Raw genomic sequence first — 20,712 nt, forward strand, 5'->3', positions numbered from 1 at the left:
CATTGGTGGCTAGGCCAGCATTTATTGCCCATGCGGAATTGCCCTTGAGAAGGTGGTGGTGAGCTGCCAGCTTGAATCACTGAGGTCCATGTAGTGTAGATACACCCACAGTGTTGTTAGGAAGAGAGTTCTTGGTTTTTGATGTAGTAACAGTGAAGGAATGGTGAAGTAGTTCCAAGTCAGGATGGTGTGTGATTTGCAGGGGGATTTGCAGGTGGTGGTGTTCCCATGCATCTGCTGCCCTTGTACTTCTCGGCAGTATAGTCATGGGATTGGAAGGTGCTATTCAAGGAGCCTTGGTGAGTTGTTGCAACGCATCTTGTTAATGGTACACATTGCTGCCACTGTGTTTGAGGGAGTGGAGGGAGTGAATGTTTAGTTGGTGGATGGGGTGCCAATCAAGCGGGCTGCTTTGTCCTGAATGGCGTTGAGCTTCTTTGGTGTTGTTGGAGTTGCACTCATCCAGGCAAGTGGAGAGTATTCTATCACACTCCTGACTTGTTTCTTGTAGATGGTGGACAAGCTTTGGAGAGTCAGGAGGTGAGTTACTCGCTTCAGAATTCCCAGCCTCTGACGTGCTGTTCCAGTTCAATTTCCGATGAAGGAGCTGAAGATGGTTGTGCCTAGGACACTACCCTGAGGAACTCCATTAATGTCCTGGGACTGAGATGATTGACCTCCAACAACCACAGGCATCACCCTTTATGCTAGGTATGGCTCTGACCAGTGGAGAGTTTCCCCCTGATTCCCATTGACTTCAATTTTCCAGGGCTTCTTGATGCCAAACTCAGTCAATTGCTATTTTGATGTCAAGGATAGTCACTGTAACTTCACCTCTGCTCTTTTTTCCATGTTTGGACTGAGGCTGTAATGGTGTCAGGAGCTGAATGGCCCTGGCAGAACTCAAACTGAGCATCAGTGAGTAGGTTATTGCTGCTTGACAGCACTGTCAATGTCGCCTCCCATCGCTTTGCTGATAATCAATAGTAGACTGATGGGGTGGTAATTGGCTGGATTGGATTGGCCCTGCTTTCTGTGGGATGACATACCTGGGCAATTTTCCACATTGTTAGGTAGATGCCAGTGTTATACCTGTACTGGAACAGCTTGGCTAGAGGCATGGCTAGTTTCGGAGCACAAGTCTTCAGTACTATTGCCGGGATATTTTCAGGGCCCATAGCCTTTGCAGTACCAAGTGCCTTCAGCATTTCTTGATATCACATGGAGTGAATCAGTTTGGTATCTGTGATGCTCGGGTCCTCAGGAGGAGGTTGAGATGGATCATCCACTTGGCACTTCTGGCTGCAGATAGTTGCAAATACTTCAACCTTGTCTTTTGCACTAATGTGCTGGACTCCCCATCTTTAAGGGTGGGGATATTGTTGGAGCCTCCTTCTCCTGTTAGTTGTTTAATTGTCCACCAACAACTGGATCTGGCAGGACTTTGATCTGATCCATTGGTTGTGAGATTGCTTAATGTTTTCTACAGCATGCTGCTTCTGCTGTTTGGCATGCCAGTAGCCCTGTGTTGTAGCTTCACCAGATTGACACCTAATTTTTAGGTATGCCTGGTGCTGCTCCTGACATGCTCTCCTGCCCTCTTCATTTTTATTTTATTTAGTGAATGCAAATCCCCGAAGACAAGCGATAGCCTTCTTATTTGCTGAGTTTAAGATGAATAGTCCGCCAATTAGTCAGTAGAGGGGCCACTCATCGGAAATATGTAGCCTTGCTTGTGTCTTTCCACAAGTACAGAAGGGGTTTGTACTGAGGCTCCAGCAATGGAGGTTGACTGCACCGGGGCCCTGGCCTAAATGAACTCTTCATTGAACCAGGGTTGGCCCCTTGGCTTGATGGCTGGTAGAGTGAGGATATGTCAGGCCATGAGGTTGTAGATTGTGGTTGAACACAAATCTGCTGCTGCTGCTGGGCCACAGTTTTGAGCTGCTAGATCTATTCTGAATCTATCCGATTTAGCACTGTGGTAGTGTCATACAACACGATGGATGGTATTCTCAGTGTGAAGACTGGGACAATGAAGTGCAGCTATTGACCATCATTTCCTGGTTAAGGGAGAAACATTTAGGCTTAGATGGTTTGGCAGATTAGGTTCCCCCCTCCCACCCAGCAATTTCACCACCCAATCCATCCCCCTCCACTCTACCACTCAATTTGGAACAGTAAAGTGAAGAAAAATTCCGACTTTAAATTATATGTTGCAAATATCTAAATTCGTGCTTCATGTGTTTTTGAGTTATAATTTTTAGTGTTTTGAATTGAATTTTAAATGTAGATGAATGGAAACACCTGATTGAGAAACTGGTAAACAACCCTGAAATAACAGCAATTCAAATAGACCTGGGGCAATTACAGTTCAAAGGGGAAGTTTTGTGTTGCTGGGATGGTGGTAAAAGGCATTCATGGCTGGGATTATAATGGCTACTTTGGACCTATCTGGAGGAGCCATCTCAAAAAATGCTATGAAGCTGGGAGTGTTAACCAGGCAGGTTTCAATTTCTCATCTAGTTTCCCCAAATTTAAGAAGCTAAAAGTAACTTGTCATCACTGGGTTTCTTGGTGGAACCAGTTAGAGTGCTGTTATCTCCATTAGAGATATAAATTATTCATTTGCTCCCAGAATCAAAGGGTTATTTTGAAGGTAAAGGATAAGTAGTTTAAACCTCTATCTACAACATCCCAGTGTAACATTGCCATGGAGATAGGTTGCAGGTTATATACTACCCTTTTGTATGGATTTTATCTGTATGTTCTTCTCACAGAAACAGGCAGTCATCTTGGAGAGCTGTGAGATGGCAGTTGTGTATCTGTCAGTAGCCAGAACAAGGAGCATAGAGGAATCAGGGGTGTTCCTGATTTGCAGTCGCTAAGCAGGGATTGCAAGTGGGACCCATGCTCAGAATGAAAAGCCCAGATGCATGAGAAATTAAAATTGTCAGATCTGCCTCGAAAAACTAGTGGAGGAGCTCAGAAGTGATATCCTAGCAGAAAGTGAGAGCTCTGGAAGTATAAGTGTGAGACTGGGAAACTGAGGAGAATTAAATTGAATTCCTAAGAGCTGTGGCACACCTTGGTTTGGACCGAGAAGGAACTCTCAAGTTCCTGAAATATATAGGGGAACTCTTGGGTGGGAATAAAATAGCACAGGAGTGTCCTATTGAGATCTTTGGGTTTAAATAATAAGGGTTTATGAACTATAGCGTTAAGTTACTAGCATTTTCTTTGCTTAATTTGTGTGCAGTAAAGGTTTTTGTTTAAAACGTGAAATGTTATGGCATGGTTCTTTCGGTAAAAGATTGGGAGTTCAAATTTCTTTTTAAAAGTTAATGATCTCCCTCAGAATCTAATCAAGTACCATAACCTATAATGAAGTTACCCATTTGCATTAATGAATGCTGGTGGGAGAAGAGAACTCTTTAACAGTTGTGAGAAGAGAGAGAGAAGAACTAAGAGCGGTTCTGACTATGCTTAACAGATGTCATGAAGCAGGGAAACATTTTAAAGGAATCTTGGTTTGAACCTGCTACAACCTGGAGAAGAACACATTAACAACGTTTCAGAGAGCAGGGGTCATTCAGGCACAACTGTTCATGCCTTGATGCCCATACCAGCACTACAAACACAGTAAACTCTATGTCTGACATTTGACTGTGTGATTATAAAGCTTCTCAATTAAATAACTGACTTATTGAAATGATTGATTTATTTGCTGACTGAACATATAGATAGAGTGAGACAAATATAAAGTGATCTCACAAAATATGCAACATGCTCAAATAGCATAACAGAGGAGAGTTTTTACTATAATATCCATAAGTCTGGATACTCTTAGGCTTTTAGGTGAAAGGACAAACTGTATCAATCAGTCTACTGTCCTCCAGACATTTGTGTTGACATCCTTTAATTTAACTCCCATACCCTGCAACCTGGACCACCACCAGAATTTCAATTATGGCTGCACTTTGTTCCTTTCTGGAAATTAAAGGTTAATTACTCATATTTTATAGAATCTAAAAGAGCAATCTCAAGATGGCAAGTGCAATCAAATTGGCTTCCAAAGTTTCAGTGCAATCTGAATCAGTTAACAAAAAGGAATGAAAGCCATTCAAGACCCACTTGTAATAAAGCTGTTTTAACATGCTTCAACCACCGAAATTAGCACAAAACCAAGAAAACTGATCAATTTTTATGCATTCATTTGAGGCTGTAGTTTGTTTACTTTATTTGTATCTTTAAAATACTGACATCTATAAATTGATCCTCCATATTTATTAATTTGCTCCATAATAAATGTGGTGGGCTTGTTCTCTATGGGTGAATTTTTCCTATGGTGGGCGGGCTGTTCGGGAGCGGGTGCAGGTGGGCACAGAGCTGATCGCTGTCCGTAATCGGCTGCGCGCTGCCATTTTACGCAGGCATGCCAATTAAGGCCTGCCCAGCATAACGCGGGGCCGGTAGCGCTCAGCGTTACCTGTGCGGGCGGGGGGGGCGGGGGAAGGAGGGAGAGTCAGGACACGCGAAAGAGCACAGAAATCTCCCTGAGGCATGAAGCTGCCTCAGGGAGATTGAATGGATTATAAAAGTTTTTAATAAAGAAAGTAAAAATTTATTTAAACATGTACCCGCATGTGACAGTGTCACATGAGCTGGGACGTGTTTGTGGAGCTTTGGAAATTTATTTAATTATTTTATAAACCCTTCAGGAAACAGGTTTCCTGAAAAATGCAAAGGATGCTTGGGCTCTTTGCCTACCCGCCAACCTTAAGGTTGGATGGGCAGCATTGTTAACAAGTTTAATTGCTTTGTTAATGGCCTAAATGGGCCGCTGACAGTTCAGCGGTTGTGCAGCTGCCGAACGAAATATAAAAATGACGCACGATGACATCGGGACGCACGCCCATCATTTTACGTGTTGGCATATCGGTCCCGCCCCCGCATGCCAACAGCAATATTCTGCCCTATAAGTTTATTTTAGTTTATGCCTGTAAAAGTTGGGAAATCACAGCTTACATGCGATGAATTAGGAGGAACGTGACTGCATTCTGCTTAAATTGATTCTTGCTCATGTGACTGCTTAATTTAACCTTTGACATCTCGGCCTTTTGTCAAAAAAACTAATTGATATGTCTGACAATGGGTTTACTTTTGTTAGTTGTCCCATCCTAAGTAAAGACGCAAGCAATTCTGCTATTGCTCTTTTACTGAATAGTGTTAAGAACAAGTTGTTATTTTTTTCATTTAATAAACGGCATTCACATTTTTTGCATGGGAAGTATGTCCTGAATAGAGAAAATAACAGAATAAAACTTTGCTACTACTTTCCATTTGTCTTGCTCATTAGTTTATTCACATCTATTTTTAACTAAACATTAGCCACAGAGGTAAGTATATTTAGTATTATTATTAGTAACCCATTAGTAACCTCTTTACACCAATGTCTTATTGGCCCAGATTTTGCAGTAAATGAATGGTACTTGTGGGAATCTGCACCTCGAATTGCAGTAATTAGAAATCCAAAACCATGCAGTGCCCTCTGCAGAGCATCCGAGAACTACATGAATAATGCAAGCACTTGTACATCTCCTTAACCAATTACACTGACAAGCCTTTACTGGGCCACTAAGAGTCTAAACCAGGAGGTTGAAGTTACAATATTTAATTCATTGCCAAATCATGTACAGAAAGCAGACTAGAGAGAGAAAGAAAGATGAGATCAGAGATAAAAGAGACAGAAAGAAAAATTCAAGAAGGGTTTTTTTATTTGTTTTAAATCTCAAGCAATAATGAAAATGAATGAGAGTCTACTCTTTTGCAAGAGTAAATTTTCAGTACCTGGCAGATAATGAAGACTTATCATGCTATTGAAAATGCACTTACTTTTAAATGTGCAAAGCCTAACTTCTTCTGGTGCATTTTGTGGATATCTAGTGGGTAAGTACCATGACTTCACACCAGTGCATGTATTTGAATGGTGAGTCTATCAGTGGAGGAATAGAGCAACTCAGACAGTAACTTTTTCAGTTCCACATTGAACTGCACATATGCAAATACTGGAAGTTGCTGTTCAATTTACTCTTAAATAACTGTGCATTGATAGCCTCACCATTGCTCTTAGCATAAAACCTGGGCCAATATATCTTTCTGAATTCATGAAGGCCAAAAATTTAATTTTTATTGCTTACACATTCTTATGACAATCACTGATAAAGAGACTAATTAAAAATCCAATCCATCTTCATCTAATTTTCTAAACATCTTACCTTCCAACAAAGGTATGTATGTATTTTTGGATGTAGCCTTCCATTGAAATGTAGTATGGTGTTTGAAACTCAGACCAAAGTCCTCATGTAATTCCTCTTGGCAAAGTTTCTACTCAGTGACTCCACAAACCAGCGGATAATATAAAAACATACGATTCAGTGCCAGAACATGAAAATGCCTGACTTATTTCTTTCTGTTGTTTAAATAGAGCTGTGTGTTTATGTATTCTGTGTAAGATTAAGCATTCTCTTTTTAAATCACTCTAGGTCCTCGCCATTTGTCCCAAAGACATGAGAGCTGACATTTGTGTCCACCTGAACCGCAAGGTGTTTAATGAGCATCCAGCTTTTCGGCTTGCTAGTGATGGCTGCCTGCGAGCACTGGCCGTGGAGTTCCAAACCATACATTGCGCTCCAGGTGACCTAATCTATCACGCTGGAGAAAGTGTCGATGCGCTCTGCTTTGTAGTTTCTGGATCACTGGAGGTCATTCAGGATGATGAAGTTGTCGCTATTCTAGGTACTTTAATTTCAATCCTTGCTCACCTTTAATATAAACTGTGAGGGTTCCAATAAGTCTGAAAGGGAAATTTTCTTTTTGAAAAAGTGTTCAAATCTTTTGGTTTAATGCCCATATATGTACCAACGTAAACCCATGCTGAAAACATGGTCATCTAATTTGTCAGGGACATCCTCTTTAGGCAGAGTAAGTCTGCCAGGTATTTCTGCTCAATACGGTAGGGTAATCAGAATTAATTCTGATTTGCATTGGGTTGACTTCAATGAACCTCTGATCACAATTCATTATCCCTGCATGTAATGCTTGTAAATATATAATGCATGTGGAAATCTACAGTTGTCATCTCAACTTAGAGAGGCTATTTTTTTTCCTTCATGGTTATTTATGATGGCATATGAACCATCTGTTCTAAATTCTATGTCCCATTTTAGTTCAGTAACCCATATTTTCAGAGGTCATTCCAGTCATTCCATCGCTCCTCATATTTTGTGCCCATTGCATTGATTTCTCATTCTTCATTTGACCATTAATTTATTTTCATTTATTTCTCCCCGTACCACACGCCAAGAGCCAAGAGAGTAATCACGCATGTAACCTACTTTTATGCTTCTGACAATGTTGTCACGCTTGAAAAAACATATAAATCAAAGTAGTGTGACAACACACAAAAGAGCAATTATTACATATGAATTCCACATGTATTCAACAAAACATAAGGAAAACAGGTAATTAAAGTGAGGGAGTTATGCCGGTGCAAGTAACTATTATGAAGTCAACCAATTCAATCTTCTAACTGTCAGATGTTGGACCCCTCTCACCTAAGATAACATACAGCTCTTCTTAGAGAACCTTTTACACACAATAAAAATCACCAATTCAAAAGCCAAAATGTGAACATTTCAAATAGCCATTTACGCACATTAGAAACCATGACCTTTAACCAAGCTAAATTAGCGAGCCAAAGTCTTCAATATTGGACTATTTATCAGCCCTGAAAAAACCCTTTTTATTCCTGTTGCTTGTGGAGCCCCTTGGATGATTTCCAAGTTTGATTCCCTGGTAGGTGCAGAGAAGTTCCCTCCTCAACCCTATGCTGCCTACAATTGCCTTTTGCTTGAGTTTGTTTGGGCATAGTTAACTCCTTTCAGTATTTAATGGTGGGTGAGCCAGATTGCCTCAATGAGACAAGTAGATAATAATTTTAAAGTTTTAGGTAAAATATTCCTTCAATAATTATAGTTGAGTGACAATGCTATGTCTATCCAGACATATGACTAATTTCCATCACAACTTGAAAAATAGTGAATGATAAAATGAGGACAACATAAATATGTTCACAAAATAAAGGAAAAAGTAATACTGAGTTGATATCTTCAAGTTAAAAGGATTCTACAAATTAATTTATACATAAAAGCATTGTAAATTTAATTGGTTAGTATTAGAACACAAATATGCAGTTTTCTCCAATTGGATTTTTTTTGGCATGCAAGACAAAGATTTCTTGTTTATTCTTCTTGAATAATATGAGCTATGTCAATATTCCTCAGTGTGGAATTGTTTCAAATATATGAGGTTGTTAATTACATTTAAAAATGCTTATTATTATTTTGAATAAAGTATGAGAAACTAAGTCAGTCCTACAGCAGCTGTGATAATCCTTGCAATGAGTCAGAAAATGAATGAAAAATGTAAGGTTATGCACTTTGGTAGGAGGATCAGATGAGCAGAGGAATTCTTAAATGTTAAGAGATTTGAAAGTGTAGATGTACAAAGGGACCTGGGTGTCCTCATCAATAAGTCACTGAAGGCTAAAATGAAGGTGCAGCAAGCAATTAGGAAGGCTAATGGTATGTTAGCCTTTATCGCAAGAGGACTTGAGTGCAGGAGTAGTGAAGTCTTGCTTCAATTGTATAGAACTTTGGTTAGACCGCACCTGGAGTACTGTGTGCTGTTTTGGTCCCCTTGCATTAGGAAGGATATTATTGCCATAGAGGGAGTGCAATGAAGGTTCACCAGGCTTGTTCCTGGGATGGCAGGACTGTCCTATGAAAGAGATTGGGGAAACTGAGGTGATCTCATTGAAACCTACAAAATAATTAAAGGGATAATCAGGGTAGATGCAGATAAGATATTTCCCCTGGTTGGAGAGTCTAGAACCAGGGGGCACAATTTCAAAATAAGGGGGAAGCCACTTAGGACCGAGATGAGGACAATTTTCTTCACTCAGAGGGTGGTGAATCCTTGGAATCCTCTACCCCAGAGGGCTGTGGAAGCTCAGTCATTGAGTCTGTTTAAAGCAGAGATTGACAGATTTCTAAATACCAATGACACAAAGGGATATGGGGATATTGTGAGAAAAAGACATTGAAGTGGATGATCAGCCATGATCGTATCGAATGGAGGAGTAGGCTCGATGGGCTTAATGGCCTACTTCTGCTCATATATTCCTATGTTCCTAGAAATAGCATTTGCTTTTGAGCTTTTAGTCTGAAACCACAATGATGAATGATGGATTATATTGGACCAGAATTTACTGAGAAAATAATGAAAGGTTGTGGTGTTCACTTTGTTCATGAGCAAATTGAACAGCAATTTCGGATGAGCGCAAAGGCATGTGAATGAGAAAAGTCTAATCATACATTTCTAAGAAACTTCGTTTGGTGCTAAGCATGCAGTACCACAAGTATAATTCCATTAATATTTATTTAATCAACAAAATAGTCTTAAGTTCTTACATTTTAGAAAATGTCTAATATTGAGCTGAGTCTTTTAGTTAAAATTGGGCTGAGTTTTTTAGGACGCCGTGGTCCCCGATTGCCTGGCTAAAAAGTCGTTAGCAAGCCCATCCACCATGGTGACTGCTGCCCCTCAGCAACTTAATGCAGCATTAATTGCTTTAAGGTGAGGCTTCTCGGGAGGAAGTCCTGTCTTAGAGATCTGCTGACCAATTGGATGGCCAGAAGCTCTGTAGTCCCAGCGGCGTCAGGCAGGAGCAGTGGCCGCTGCTGGGATTACAGGCCGTCCAGATGAAGAGGAGCCCAGACTTAAGCTAAATCTGGGGTATTGCTCAGGAGAGGCTGGCAGGCCCTGGCAAAGGGTGTGAGGGGGGTGGGGGCTGGGTTTGAGAGGCCAGGGGAGGAGGGTAAAGGGTGAAGGATGACCTGAGTGGAGGGTGCCTTTAATCCACACGGGGGACCCGTAAAGGAGGCTCCCTCCTTCTTATCCAACACCAACCTGTGCAGCTAAAGCTGCCTGTGGTGGGCCTTGCCCTGCCACGAGTAGAATAGTGGTGGGCCACTTAAGGGCCTCAGTAGACCCAAATGAGCAGGCCATCCAATGCCTCCGCCACCCTCCCCCCACCCCGTAAAATTTGAGAGAAGTCAGGGACAGGTGGGGAGGTGGTGGTCAGGCCACATGTTGGATTTTATGAGCCCCACCCACCTTCAAATCCACTGGCAGAGGAGCGCAAAATCCAGACCATCATGCCTGTTAAACAATGTGAATTTAATGACAAATCAAGCACAGGCACAAGGAAAAGCATAATAGACAATGAAGGAAACTATTTATATAAATGTCCTGTGATTAGATCAGAAGTATTTTCAAACACAAGTGCTTTCCTTTGTAATGCTTTACAACAATAATAATGGAACATTTTAGAATCTCAAACTGATCCTGATGCACCTCATTAGAAATTTGCCTTCAGCATTTAACTGGGAATAGATACTTTATGCTCCTTTTAAAAATTTATGCCACATATACAGTAATTAAAAGATACAGATACCAAAGGGAAGCAGTCGTTAAGAATCTGTTTGTAATCTGGCAGCCTGTTTATTCCACATAGTCTTTAGTAGATCTATAGTCTAGTCAGAGTTTTGGAAAGGCAGCATACATCTCAGCCAGAGCTAACAGTCCTATTTCAGTGCCCTATTATATAGAGAATCAAATATCCAGGGGTTTTCATGGTGTATAAAAATGGGTTGTGCACATGTGACCAGATCCATTTTCATGTTCGGGTGTGCATATGGAAATTGCATTTGCGTATTCACACAGTGGCCCGAAAATTACTGGGTTCCGCCACCAGGATTTCATGTGGACCATGAGTCTGCCCAAATGAACATCGGGATTGTGCCAATTAAGAGGCTGCCGTCGGGACCACATTCCCATTAAGGAGGGCGGCCCGCCTCTCCAAGCTGCCAGCCCAATCAGAAAGTCAGCAGCAGGGCAGCACCATCATATTGAGGTGCACTAGAAGGGAAGAAATTTTCTTAATAGAGGGTTGGCCCCACCAGTGGTGGCGTGGAGCTGTGGGGGTAACCAAAGCCACTGGGGGGACTCCAGGGACTATCAGGCATCTAGGAAGCAAGACCAAGCTCCTACCCCGCGAAGCTGCTGGGAGGCCGCCTCGATATAACTGGTGGCCATTAATAGGCCAGTTAATTGGTTAATTAGCTGTCCCCCTCTGGTCAGTGTGTGGCTGAGCTGCAACCCTTCCCACCTCCCAAAATATCCCATGGCGGCGGGAAGACATTGGACTCCCCTCCTGATGTCTTCTGCTACTATTTTACCAGCTTTCCCACCCCCCAGCCGATCTCCTTAATTTTTATTACTAAAAAGCAGCCACTCTTCCAAAAGTCGGGGCTTAATTTTTTGCCTAGGGATGTGATTGTGCTAGGTAAGTCTGGATCTTGCCATCTCAGCATGTGTTGTGTACTTAATTATCCAGGATACACTAGAAGCTGTTAGTCCAGCTTGATTGCTGACTGATTTTGATCAGTTTCCAAGCAATTCTGTGTGCTTCTCTTTCAAAATTGCTTAAAGAAAAGCTTGAGGAAACATTTCTTGTTTCAAGATTTTTATTCAGGTCTTTTGTTTTATCTGTGTTTTTTTCAAACATAGGACATGAGTGAGAGAACAAATGGGACTGATTAACACAACTGTTGTGGTTTTTGTTTACATTCTATTAGTTTCACAAAGCATATTATGATAGGAGAGAACCTTTCCTCTTCTTAATTTGAATTATTTTATCACAGGTTTATTTTGACTGTGGATATTTTATCGTAGATAATATAGGTATTCTGATTATTAACAACTGTCAAAGATGGAAAATAAGACCTACAGAAATGCAGGCAGATAAAGAGGCAGTTAGTCCAAGATTCCTGAGCTTAATATACCAGGTTGGGGAGCAGTTGCCATGAGGAAGCACTATCAGAAATGCAATAAGGATGGCAGACCTACTTCCACTGTTGGCAAGTGTCTGAGACATTACAGAACTCAGAAGAGGTAGGGTGGCATCTTGAAAATATCATGCTGCATTTTTCAGCTTGAAAAATGGTAAGAACTAAAAATATAATCTTGAGGTAAAGAAATTTATATAAAATAAAGGCCGCCCCTTAATGGTGTTGATGAAATCTTAGACAGTGGAACAAACTGGTTCTCACAAAGCCTGTAAAATAGTCTCAAAATAAAAACATAGTTTCACTCAGGCATTATGCATCAATAGTTCTAATTTTATCCATTACCTGGCATGAACACCCCTATTATTATAAAACAGTGAATCCTCCAAATCAACTTGAGGAACATTGTGGGAGATTTTCTGGGACAGTAAATGATATCTAATGCCCTTCAAACTGATAGATGATGGTTGACACCATTCAGTCAGTATCATATCTGGAGGGGGGGAGGGTCCTCATTTTTATAACTTTAATTTTCTTCCCTTTTTGTATTCGCCTCTGTCATGCACCATTTCCCAGCTGAGACTGGAAGCGCTAATCTATCCTTAGCTCCAGGCCACTGGCACTTCTGATCAGGGAACTTGCTGTTGGTTTCCTTCCTCATTTCCCATGTAGGCCTGCTTAACCTCCGCTTGATATTTCCCCGTCATTACGCATCAAAAATACGCAATCCGTCATGCGAGCCACAATTACAATTAAGTCTCTCACAATGAACCTCCTGTTTAAAAATAATTAAATTGTGATTATTTTCTCTAACTGTTTATCTTCCAAATATTTTTCAGGGAAAGGGGACGTATTTGGCGATATTTTCTGGAAGGAAACCACCCTTGCCCATGCCTGTGCCAATGTGAGGGCGCTGACTTATTGTGACCTGCATATAATCCGGCGCGAGGCCTTGCTGAAAGTTCTAGAATTCTACACACTATTTGCAAATTCTTTTTCACGAAACCTCATATTGACCTGCAATCTGAGGAAGAGGGTAAGTTGCCTTTTCGAGATTGTGCATTCTTTGGTTTACGTTTAAGTTTTGATCTTCTAATGTGTTAATCTTTTGCCTAACATGACATTCAATCTTGCAAATAGATTTTGCTACTTATTGCTTCGCTGTAGAGTAAGGCTCAGTGTTCAAATAGTGGTTAGCATTTGTGTCTTCTTTATTTAATGGTGCTCGTTATTGAAGGGTAATCTCAGACTGCAGAGAACTTGTTTAGCAGACCAATTACCCAATTTCTTGTTTCAAGGTCCTCAATATTCCAGGAGATACTATCCCAGTTGGCTGCACAGGATTGTGCCTGCTGGTGCCCTCCAATATCGACCTGCCATCATTTCCAGAATCACATGGGAACACAGGAGCAGGCGTAGGTCATTCAGTTCCTCGAGCCTGCTCTGCCATTCAACTAGATCATGATTGATCAATTACCTTACCGCCACATTCTTATGCTTTCCTGTATCCCTTGGGGAAGAATTTTCCCGTCGGCAAGTGGGGGCGGGGCCTTCTCGCCGACGCGTAAAATGACGCGCGGTGACATCGGTCGGGCGCGCCATTTAGATTTTGAGTTCGGTCGGCTGCGCGCCCCCCGAACTGTCAAAGGCCTATTTAGGCCGTTTAAAACCTAATTATTTCAATTTAATGAGCTGCCTGTTCAACCTTAAGTTTGGCGGGCAGGCGAAAAGCCCAGGCGGCCTTCGCATTTTTCATGAAACCTCATCCACGGACAGGATGAGGTTTCATGAAGTGTTTTAAAATCTAATAAAAATTTATACATTTATTCTTTGACATGTCCCAGCTCATGTGATAGTGTCACCTGTTTTAAAAGCGTTAAAAACCTATATTTAAAACTTTAGCACTGAAATAAATCTCTCTGAGGCACCCCTGTGCCTTGGGGAGATCTCTGTGCTCTTCAAGCGTATGCGTGAGAAAGCATAGGGAACCTCTCAGGGAATCCCCCCCCAGCCCACACAGGGAGCGCTCAGCGCTTCCAGGCGAGCGTCACGCTGGGCAGGCCTTAATTGGCCCGCCCACGTAAAATGGCGGCGCGTCCCTGATCGGGGGGGGCGATTGGGTTTGTGCCCGCCCCTGCACAACCCCCCTGACGGGGGGAGATTTCTGACCTTGATGTCATTAGTATCTAGCAATCTATCAATCTCTCTCTTGAACATACTCAATGGCTGAGCCTCCACAGCCATCTGGGGTAGAGAATTCCAAAGATTCACCACCCTCTGAGTGAAGAAATTCCTCTTCATCTCAGTCCTAAATGGCTTGCCTACACTTACATGACGCAGGCAGTGAGAGGCAGTGCTTCTCTGGCACTAACCTCCTCACATAGCCAGAGAATTTTGCCTGCCGTTTGGGAGCGATTTCCGGAGGCGGTGGCATAGTGGTTTTGTCACTGGACTAGTATTCTAGAGTCCCAGGGTAATGATTTCGGAACTTGGGTTCGAATCCCGCCATGGCAGATAGTGAAACTTGAATCCAGTAAAAATCTGCATTCAAAGTCTGATGATGACCATGAAATCATTGTTAATTGTCGTAAAAACTCAGCTGGTTCACTAATGTCCCTTAGGGAAGGAAGTCCTTACCTGGTCGGATATCCATGCGACTCCAGACCTACAGCAATGTGGTTGACTTTTAAATGCCCTCTGAAGAAGGGCAATTAGGGATGGGCAATAAATGCTGGCCTAGCCAGTGATGCCCACATCCCATGAACGAATAAAGAAAAACCCCAACTCCCAGTGTAAGGGTCTAATCAAGATACTTATTTTTTATACGTCACCATTCTTCACAGGTCCAGTATGCTTGCCTGGCCTGGATTTCCACAGCCGGGGCCATTATTAGTTTATGCAACATGGCATGTTTCACTGAACAGAACCATCAATTAGTACAGAGAAATTGTAACCGATCCTGGTGCAACACAGCTAACGTTTGGTTGTGACATCATCCTTTGAAGACTAAATCCTGACAAAAAGCGGTTCAAATTATTAAATTTAAGGAAATGTGAAAGTATTTGCTTTCTATTTTTTTCTTTCTATTTTATTCATTCACGGTATGCGGGCATCACTGGCAAGGCTGGCGTTTGGTGTCCATCACTAATTGTTCTTGAGAAGGTGGTGGTGAGCTGCCTTCTGGAACTGTTGCAGTCCCATGTGGTGTAGCTATGTAGATGAAGTAACAAAAATGAATTGGCACCTGGACATGCCCTTCAAACTGAAAGAATGCCTTGATTAGTTTTTTTTTGAATGGTGTTGGCATTGTGGATAGTCACCAAAAGTAAAATCAGTTTCCCATTGTTTGGACACAGTAATTGTGAAGCGTTAATGTTTATACTATTATCCAGCCAATTATACTGCTGTGGCATGGTTCTGCTTCCACATGTTAATGATCCATGTAGTGTCTTACTTAGGCTGCGGCTCAGTTCATAGCACCCTCGCCTTTGAATCAGAGGGTTGTGGGTTCATATCCCACTCCCGGAAACCAAGAACTGTGATTGTACTCGAAAAGAGTTGCAATTTCCTTACTTAAAGCAGTTACTGCTGGTCTCAAATTAAAAATAAGGGGGAAATTGGAACAGCTGTTAATTTGGATGATAGTTGAGTTATCAGCAAGGAGCAACAGCACAGGTCCTGTCAAGTTTCAGGTCTTTTTCCCATTCTTGCGTGGAATGCTTTCTATGTTGAAAAGTGAAAAGGATTAGTTAGATAGTTTTATCTGTATCCACAGTTTGCACGCATCATGCGGATCATGTGGAATTGTTTTCTCACTTCCTATGTCATGCTTTTGATTATGACCCCAGAACCTTTTTAACCCATCTGACCAGTCTTGCTCTTGCTCTATAACATGACCTAGTTAATGAAAATATTGCGCTACACAAATTTGGGTGGCATCCTGCTTGTTACGTAGGATTTCTGGAAAGAATTTCGGTAGCAACAGTATATTAAAAATATTGCAATGTGAAGGGCATACAAGAAACTAAACTAAGTCAAATACTTGGCCAAAGTTCTAACAATTGTGAATCTGGATTCGCTTAGTGCCATTCTCCCACCTTCTCCCCAAAACCCAGCTCATTCTTCCTTTTCAGAAAACAGCTGAATTCCCATTCACTACATTTCTGAATTTTAAAAAGTTGTTAAAGACATTTTTTGCATGACAAAATATATTCCTATTCACTTCAGCTGGAAATGGAGCAACATGCAATTTTGTCATCAGCAGTGGAAGGGCATCAGCCTTTTCACACCAGTGTTTTAGATGAATGAATGGTGAGATCTCTGGTGCAGTTTTGTGTTAAAAGCCATTATATTCTGCTGTTACAATTGGAAAAATAATCATGTTCAAAGTGGATTAGGTAGAAGGCAGAAATTTTTTGAATACCTCAGAAAGCTTTGTGTCACACCTTTAATTAGTTTCTTGTCCAATGGAGGACAGAGTCCTCTGTGGCATTTTGACACATTTCAGTGGCGCAGAGTGAAACGCAACCAAGGTGACAATGAAGCTCTGCATAATAGCATTCTCCATCTGGCCCGCCAACATGCTGATGCCAGACAAAGAGCCTCTTGTAGACTGAAACACAAAGACGCCTCTATAACAGTAGCAGACCGAGCATTCACAATGGGATATCCCCTGGCTGGAACCAAAACTGAAATGCTGGCTCAGGTTAGTCAGCTTCTGCAGAGGGAACGGACAAGTTAATGTTTCAAATGCGGGCCATTCACCAGATCACAGGATTGTAAAGGTGCAGAAGGAGGCCATTTGGCCCATTGTGCCTGCACCAGCTCTCGGAATGAGCACTCATCTAGTGCTGAAGGGCTGAAGGGTCCATGCCTAAAATTGTAACCTGTCTGTTCTCTAGATAGGTGCTGACTGTTTGGCTGAGGGTTTCCAGCATTTTCTGTTTTTTGTTTGTTTGCAGCATCCAAAGTTATCCTTTGGATTTAAGAGCACCTGACACTGGGGGCTGCTGTGACAAGGAACGATCCAGCTTGAACTATCCAACGCAATGAATTCTCCCACACTTGCCCTAATAATGGACGGCAGAAACTTTTGCTCGGCGGGTGGGTGTGTGCCCGACCCGCTCGAGTGTGAAATGACGCGCGTTGACATTGGCCAAGCGTGCCGATGTCAACATGCAGTCACGCGATAGTTGGTCGGCGGGTGCGTGCCGGAGTCGGCAGCACGCCCGCCGACAATTAAAAGGCCTGTTAAGGCCATTAAATAACCAATTCAATTCATCTTTTTGCTATCCGTCCAACCTAACGGCTGGCAGGCAGGCGAAAAGGCCAAGCGGCCTTTGCCTTTTTTTTGGAAACCTCATCTACGGGTGGGATGAGGCTTCCAAAAGCAAATAATAATAAAAATAAAAGTTTTAAAACTCAATTGAAAACATGTCCCTGCTTATGTGACAGAGTCACATGAGGGGACATGTTTCATTACATCTTTTTTTCATACCTCTTCATCTCCCCGAGACAGCTGTGTGCTCAGGGAGATTATGCAGTGCTCTCTCGCGCACGTGTCTGAAGATCGTGCTCGTCCCGCTCGCCCTCCTCCCCCCCGACCCGCACAGGCGGCGCTTAGCGCTGCCGCTCGCGTTTCATGCTGGGTGGGCCTTAACTGGCCCACCAGCGCGAAATCACATTGTGGGTGCCGATCGCGGGTGGCAGTCGGCTTCCTGACTGCCCCCGTCCGCCCCCACTGAACACTGCTACCAAGGGAAAAATTCTGCCCGTAAGATTTTTGGCAGCTCCTGTGACGTGACTGCAGAAAATGGTGGTGTGCTGATAGCATCCTTCTTTTAAAAATCAGACCCAGGAAGCTCAATTTTGAAAGGCTCAGCAGCTGAGAATGAGAAGCTTGGTCCCCTGGGGAATGGGTTCTGCTACTCGCTCATGTTTTATGTATCATTTGGTGCACCCCAGTGTTTTCATTATCTCAATTCCCTGAGGTTGTTATGCCTATTTTGGTGTGTGTATCTCAAATAGTGAGTACTTGGTGTGAATTGTTAACTCCTTGGGAGGCAGGAGGACCTGGCACTGCTTCCTGTGGCACACCTGTAGAAGGTGAAAAGGAACATATGTTAAATTGCAGGTTGCATGATACCAATTAAAATGTTAATTACAGGAGAATAATCTGTCCTATTTCATTTGTGAAAGAATGTGCAGAAGGGGAGTGAATAAGTGCATGAATGAGTAAGATAATGAGGAAGAACATGGAGAGGATGATACTTTCCCTGAGTTGCGAGGAGAGACCTTTGATTTGACCCTCTCAAGCTCCCTGAATGGCTTCAGAATAAATGATGTGTAAGGCAGCGTCTTGAAATAAATTCAAGGTCTTAATGTTATATGGCCGTTCTCCAAATTGCACTTGCTATCTTCAGCTATGTGACATCTTGACCTGCAAGTAGAGTCAAGAGATTAGAAGTGTCTGGAACACATTGGGAGTGATGATTTAAACAACTAATATCGAATTGGCCACATTTCGTACACCCTGCCCGATAACAGAAGAGAGTGAATGCAGTCTGGAAGAGGGCCATGTTCCATCAAGACCGTTAGTGGATTTCAGGATGTCACGTTATGCATGATTAAATCAGAGAATATTGAGGAATTAAATATGTGGTACTTCCATTCTGCTGCTGCATGTGTTTAAATTCTTTCTTGCAGCAGTACTGGACATTCCTACCCCTGCCCCACTCCCCAAAAATGACCTCACAATAATAGGTGTTATTCACTGACGTGAGGGAGTGGAAATCATTCCCTTTTTTTGTGACCATGACAAATTGAACCGACTGAATTAAGTGAGGCAATGGTTGCTCTGTATAAATAACAGAAATTCATGATTCAAATCTAGCCTCGTTCTACCAACTGTTTTGTCAATTTGTCTTTGAAAAGGCAAGAATACAAGTGCAGTTATGTGTGAAAGACTCAAATTTCCAGTTCAAATCACCAGAGGTTTTTATTGTTCCACATCAGGCTATGCTATTGAATGCTTAGATATTGTGTAGCAAGGGCATAGCCCTAAATGTGAGATGTGCAAACTCTTTACAGGAGTAACCTCTGCTGCTTTACCTGAGTGGATATTTAAGACAGCACCTGAAACTTGCAATAATGTCATCTGATCAAGCAGCTGAGACCTTGGTTTAACATTTCACCAGAAAGATGGCATCTCCGACAATGCAGCACTCCCTCAGCACCGAGCTGAGGAGTCCTGTGTGAGGCTCAGTTGTTTTAAAAGTTCAAGTTGCGAACTGTTCGTCCACCTCCACAGGTGGAGGGAATTTATCCATGGCCCAGTCTTCTCATTGCTCAAATGCTAAGGTTAATCTGAATCGTCAGGATGGAAGCCTTTAGGCAGATTAAGAGAACTGGAAAGTTCGGCCTTTTAAAATCCCCTAAAGGAGCATCAGAGCCCATCTTCTCCATCGAGATTTTCAGAGAATGAAAATGCGAAAGGTATTTAAATAAATAAATAGAAGTCTGTGTGTAGTTTGATATTAGGTTCTTCTTCCAGCTGAAGCGTGTTTGTGTGTGTATGCATGTGTACATACATGCTAAGGACTTCCATGCCTACCTATAGCTTCAGACACAGTTGTCGGTGTATCACTCACTTAAATGCTTGATGTTTTACTGACATTCCGAATTATTAAGGGGCTCAAATCTATATAAGTGCTTCTTGATCTTGATAGAAATTAATTAAAATGATTTGTGAAAAAAAAACTGGAGCAGTGGAGATGCAGAAGGAGAACAATACACATGTATACACATTGTAAAATCATGATAAGGGTGAACATTATCCCTCACAAGCTTCAGGTTGCTGGAAGCATAAATATGATTCAGACATAAATTTTACAATAAATTATATATCTCCTGAAAAGCCTATTTTTGTAATAATACAGTCAAAAATAACCAATATGTCAGACAATCTACCATCCTGTCATCCATAACAATGTGCACAGAAGCCACACTGGTCTATTTGTGACACCCAAGACAGCACTTCTGAGATACTGCTCATTCATTTTAATATTCAGTAAATAGACATGAATGCATCTTACAACAGCCACAAACTTCACACATATCTGAATGTATTGCTTTATATTGCAGTTCCAAGTAACTTTATTGCGGCAGTTCAAGATATGCAGTAGAATTTCAGTATAATTTTGATGAACCTCCATTGATTTAGCATTTTCAACATTGCAACACCACTTGCACTTAATATTAGGCTGTTTTTTTAACATTACAGCCGAAGGAGATTCAGAAGACAACTTGAATTATTTAAAGTTTCTAATGACAGAAATTAACTGACTTAAGCTGAATTTAGAAGAATAAGGGGTGATCTTATTGAGAAGTGCAAGATTCCGAGGGGGCTTGACAGGGTAGATATTGAGAAGATGTTTCCACTAATGGGGGAATCTCGAACTAGGCGACATGGGGGAGAATTTTCTCTCTGTCGGGAGGGTGGGGTGGGGTGGGATGGACGATCGGCTTGGTGCCCCAATTTGCGTGGGCGGGCCAATTAAGGCCCGCCCAGTGTGACGTGCACCCGGGAGCGCTGCGCACTCCCTGTGTGGGCAGGGGGAATAGGCTGAGTTGGGGCCTGCACATATGTGTGAAAGAGCGCAGAAATCTCCCCGAGGCACGGAGCTGCCTCAGGAAGGTTAGTTTGATTTTTAAAAATTTTAATAAGGAATAAATAAAATTT

The 20,712-nt window shown here is 42.1% G+C and overlaps 1 protein-coding gene across 1 annotated transcript in view; it reads left to right on the plus strand.

Annotated features, from left to right (window-relative positions):
* kcnh5b (potassium voltage-gated channel, subfamily H (eag-related), member 5b) overlaps positions 1-20,712 on the plus strand; it is a 322,323-nt gene that overhangs the window by 224,318 nt on the left and 77,293 nt on the right. The window contains exons 9-10 of the mRNA XM_078563325.1: positions 6,546-6,798; positions 12,812-13,008. Of these exons, the coding sequence (XP_078419451.1) occupies positions 6,546-6,798; positions 12,812-13,008 (450 nt within the window). The remainder of the gene's footprint in view (positions 1-6,545; positions 6,799-12,811; positions 13,009-20,712) is intronic.

Source organism: Cetorhinus maximus, chromosome 18 (assembly GCF_964194155.1).
Source record: "Cetorhinus maximus chromosome 18, sCetMax3.hap1.1, whole genome shotgun sequence".
Lineage (NCBI taxonomy): Eukaryota > Metazoa > Chordata > Chondrichthyes > Lamniformes > Cetorhinidae > Cetorhinus > Cetorhinus maximus.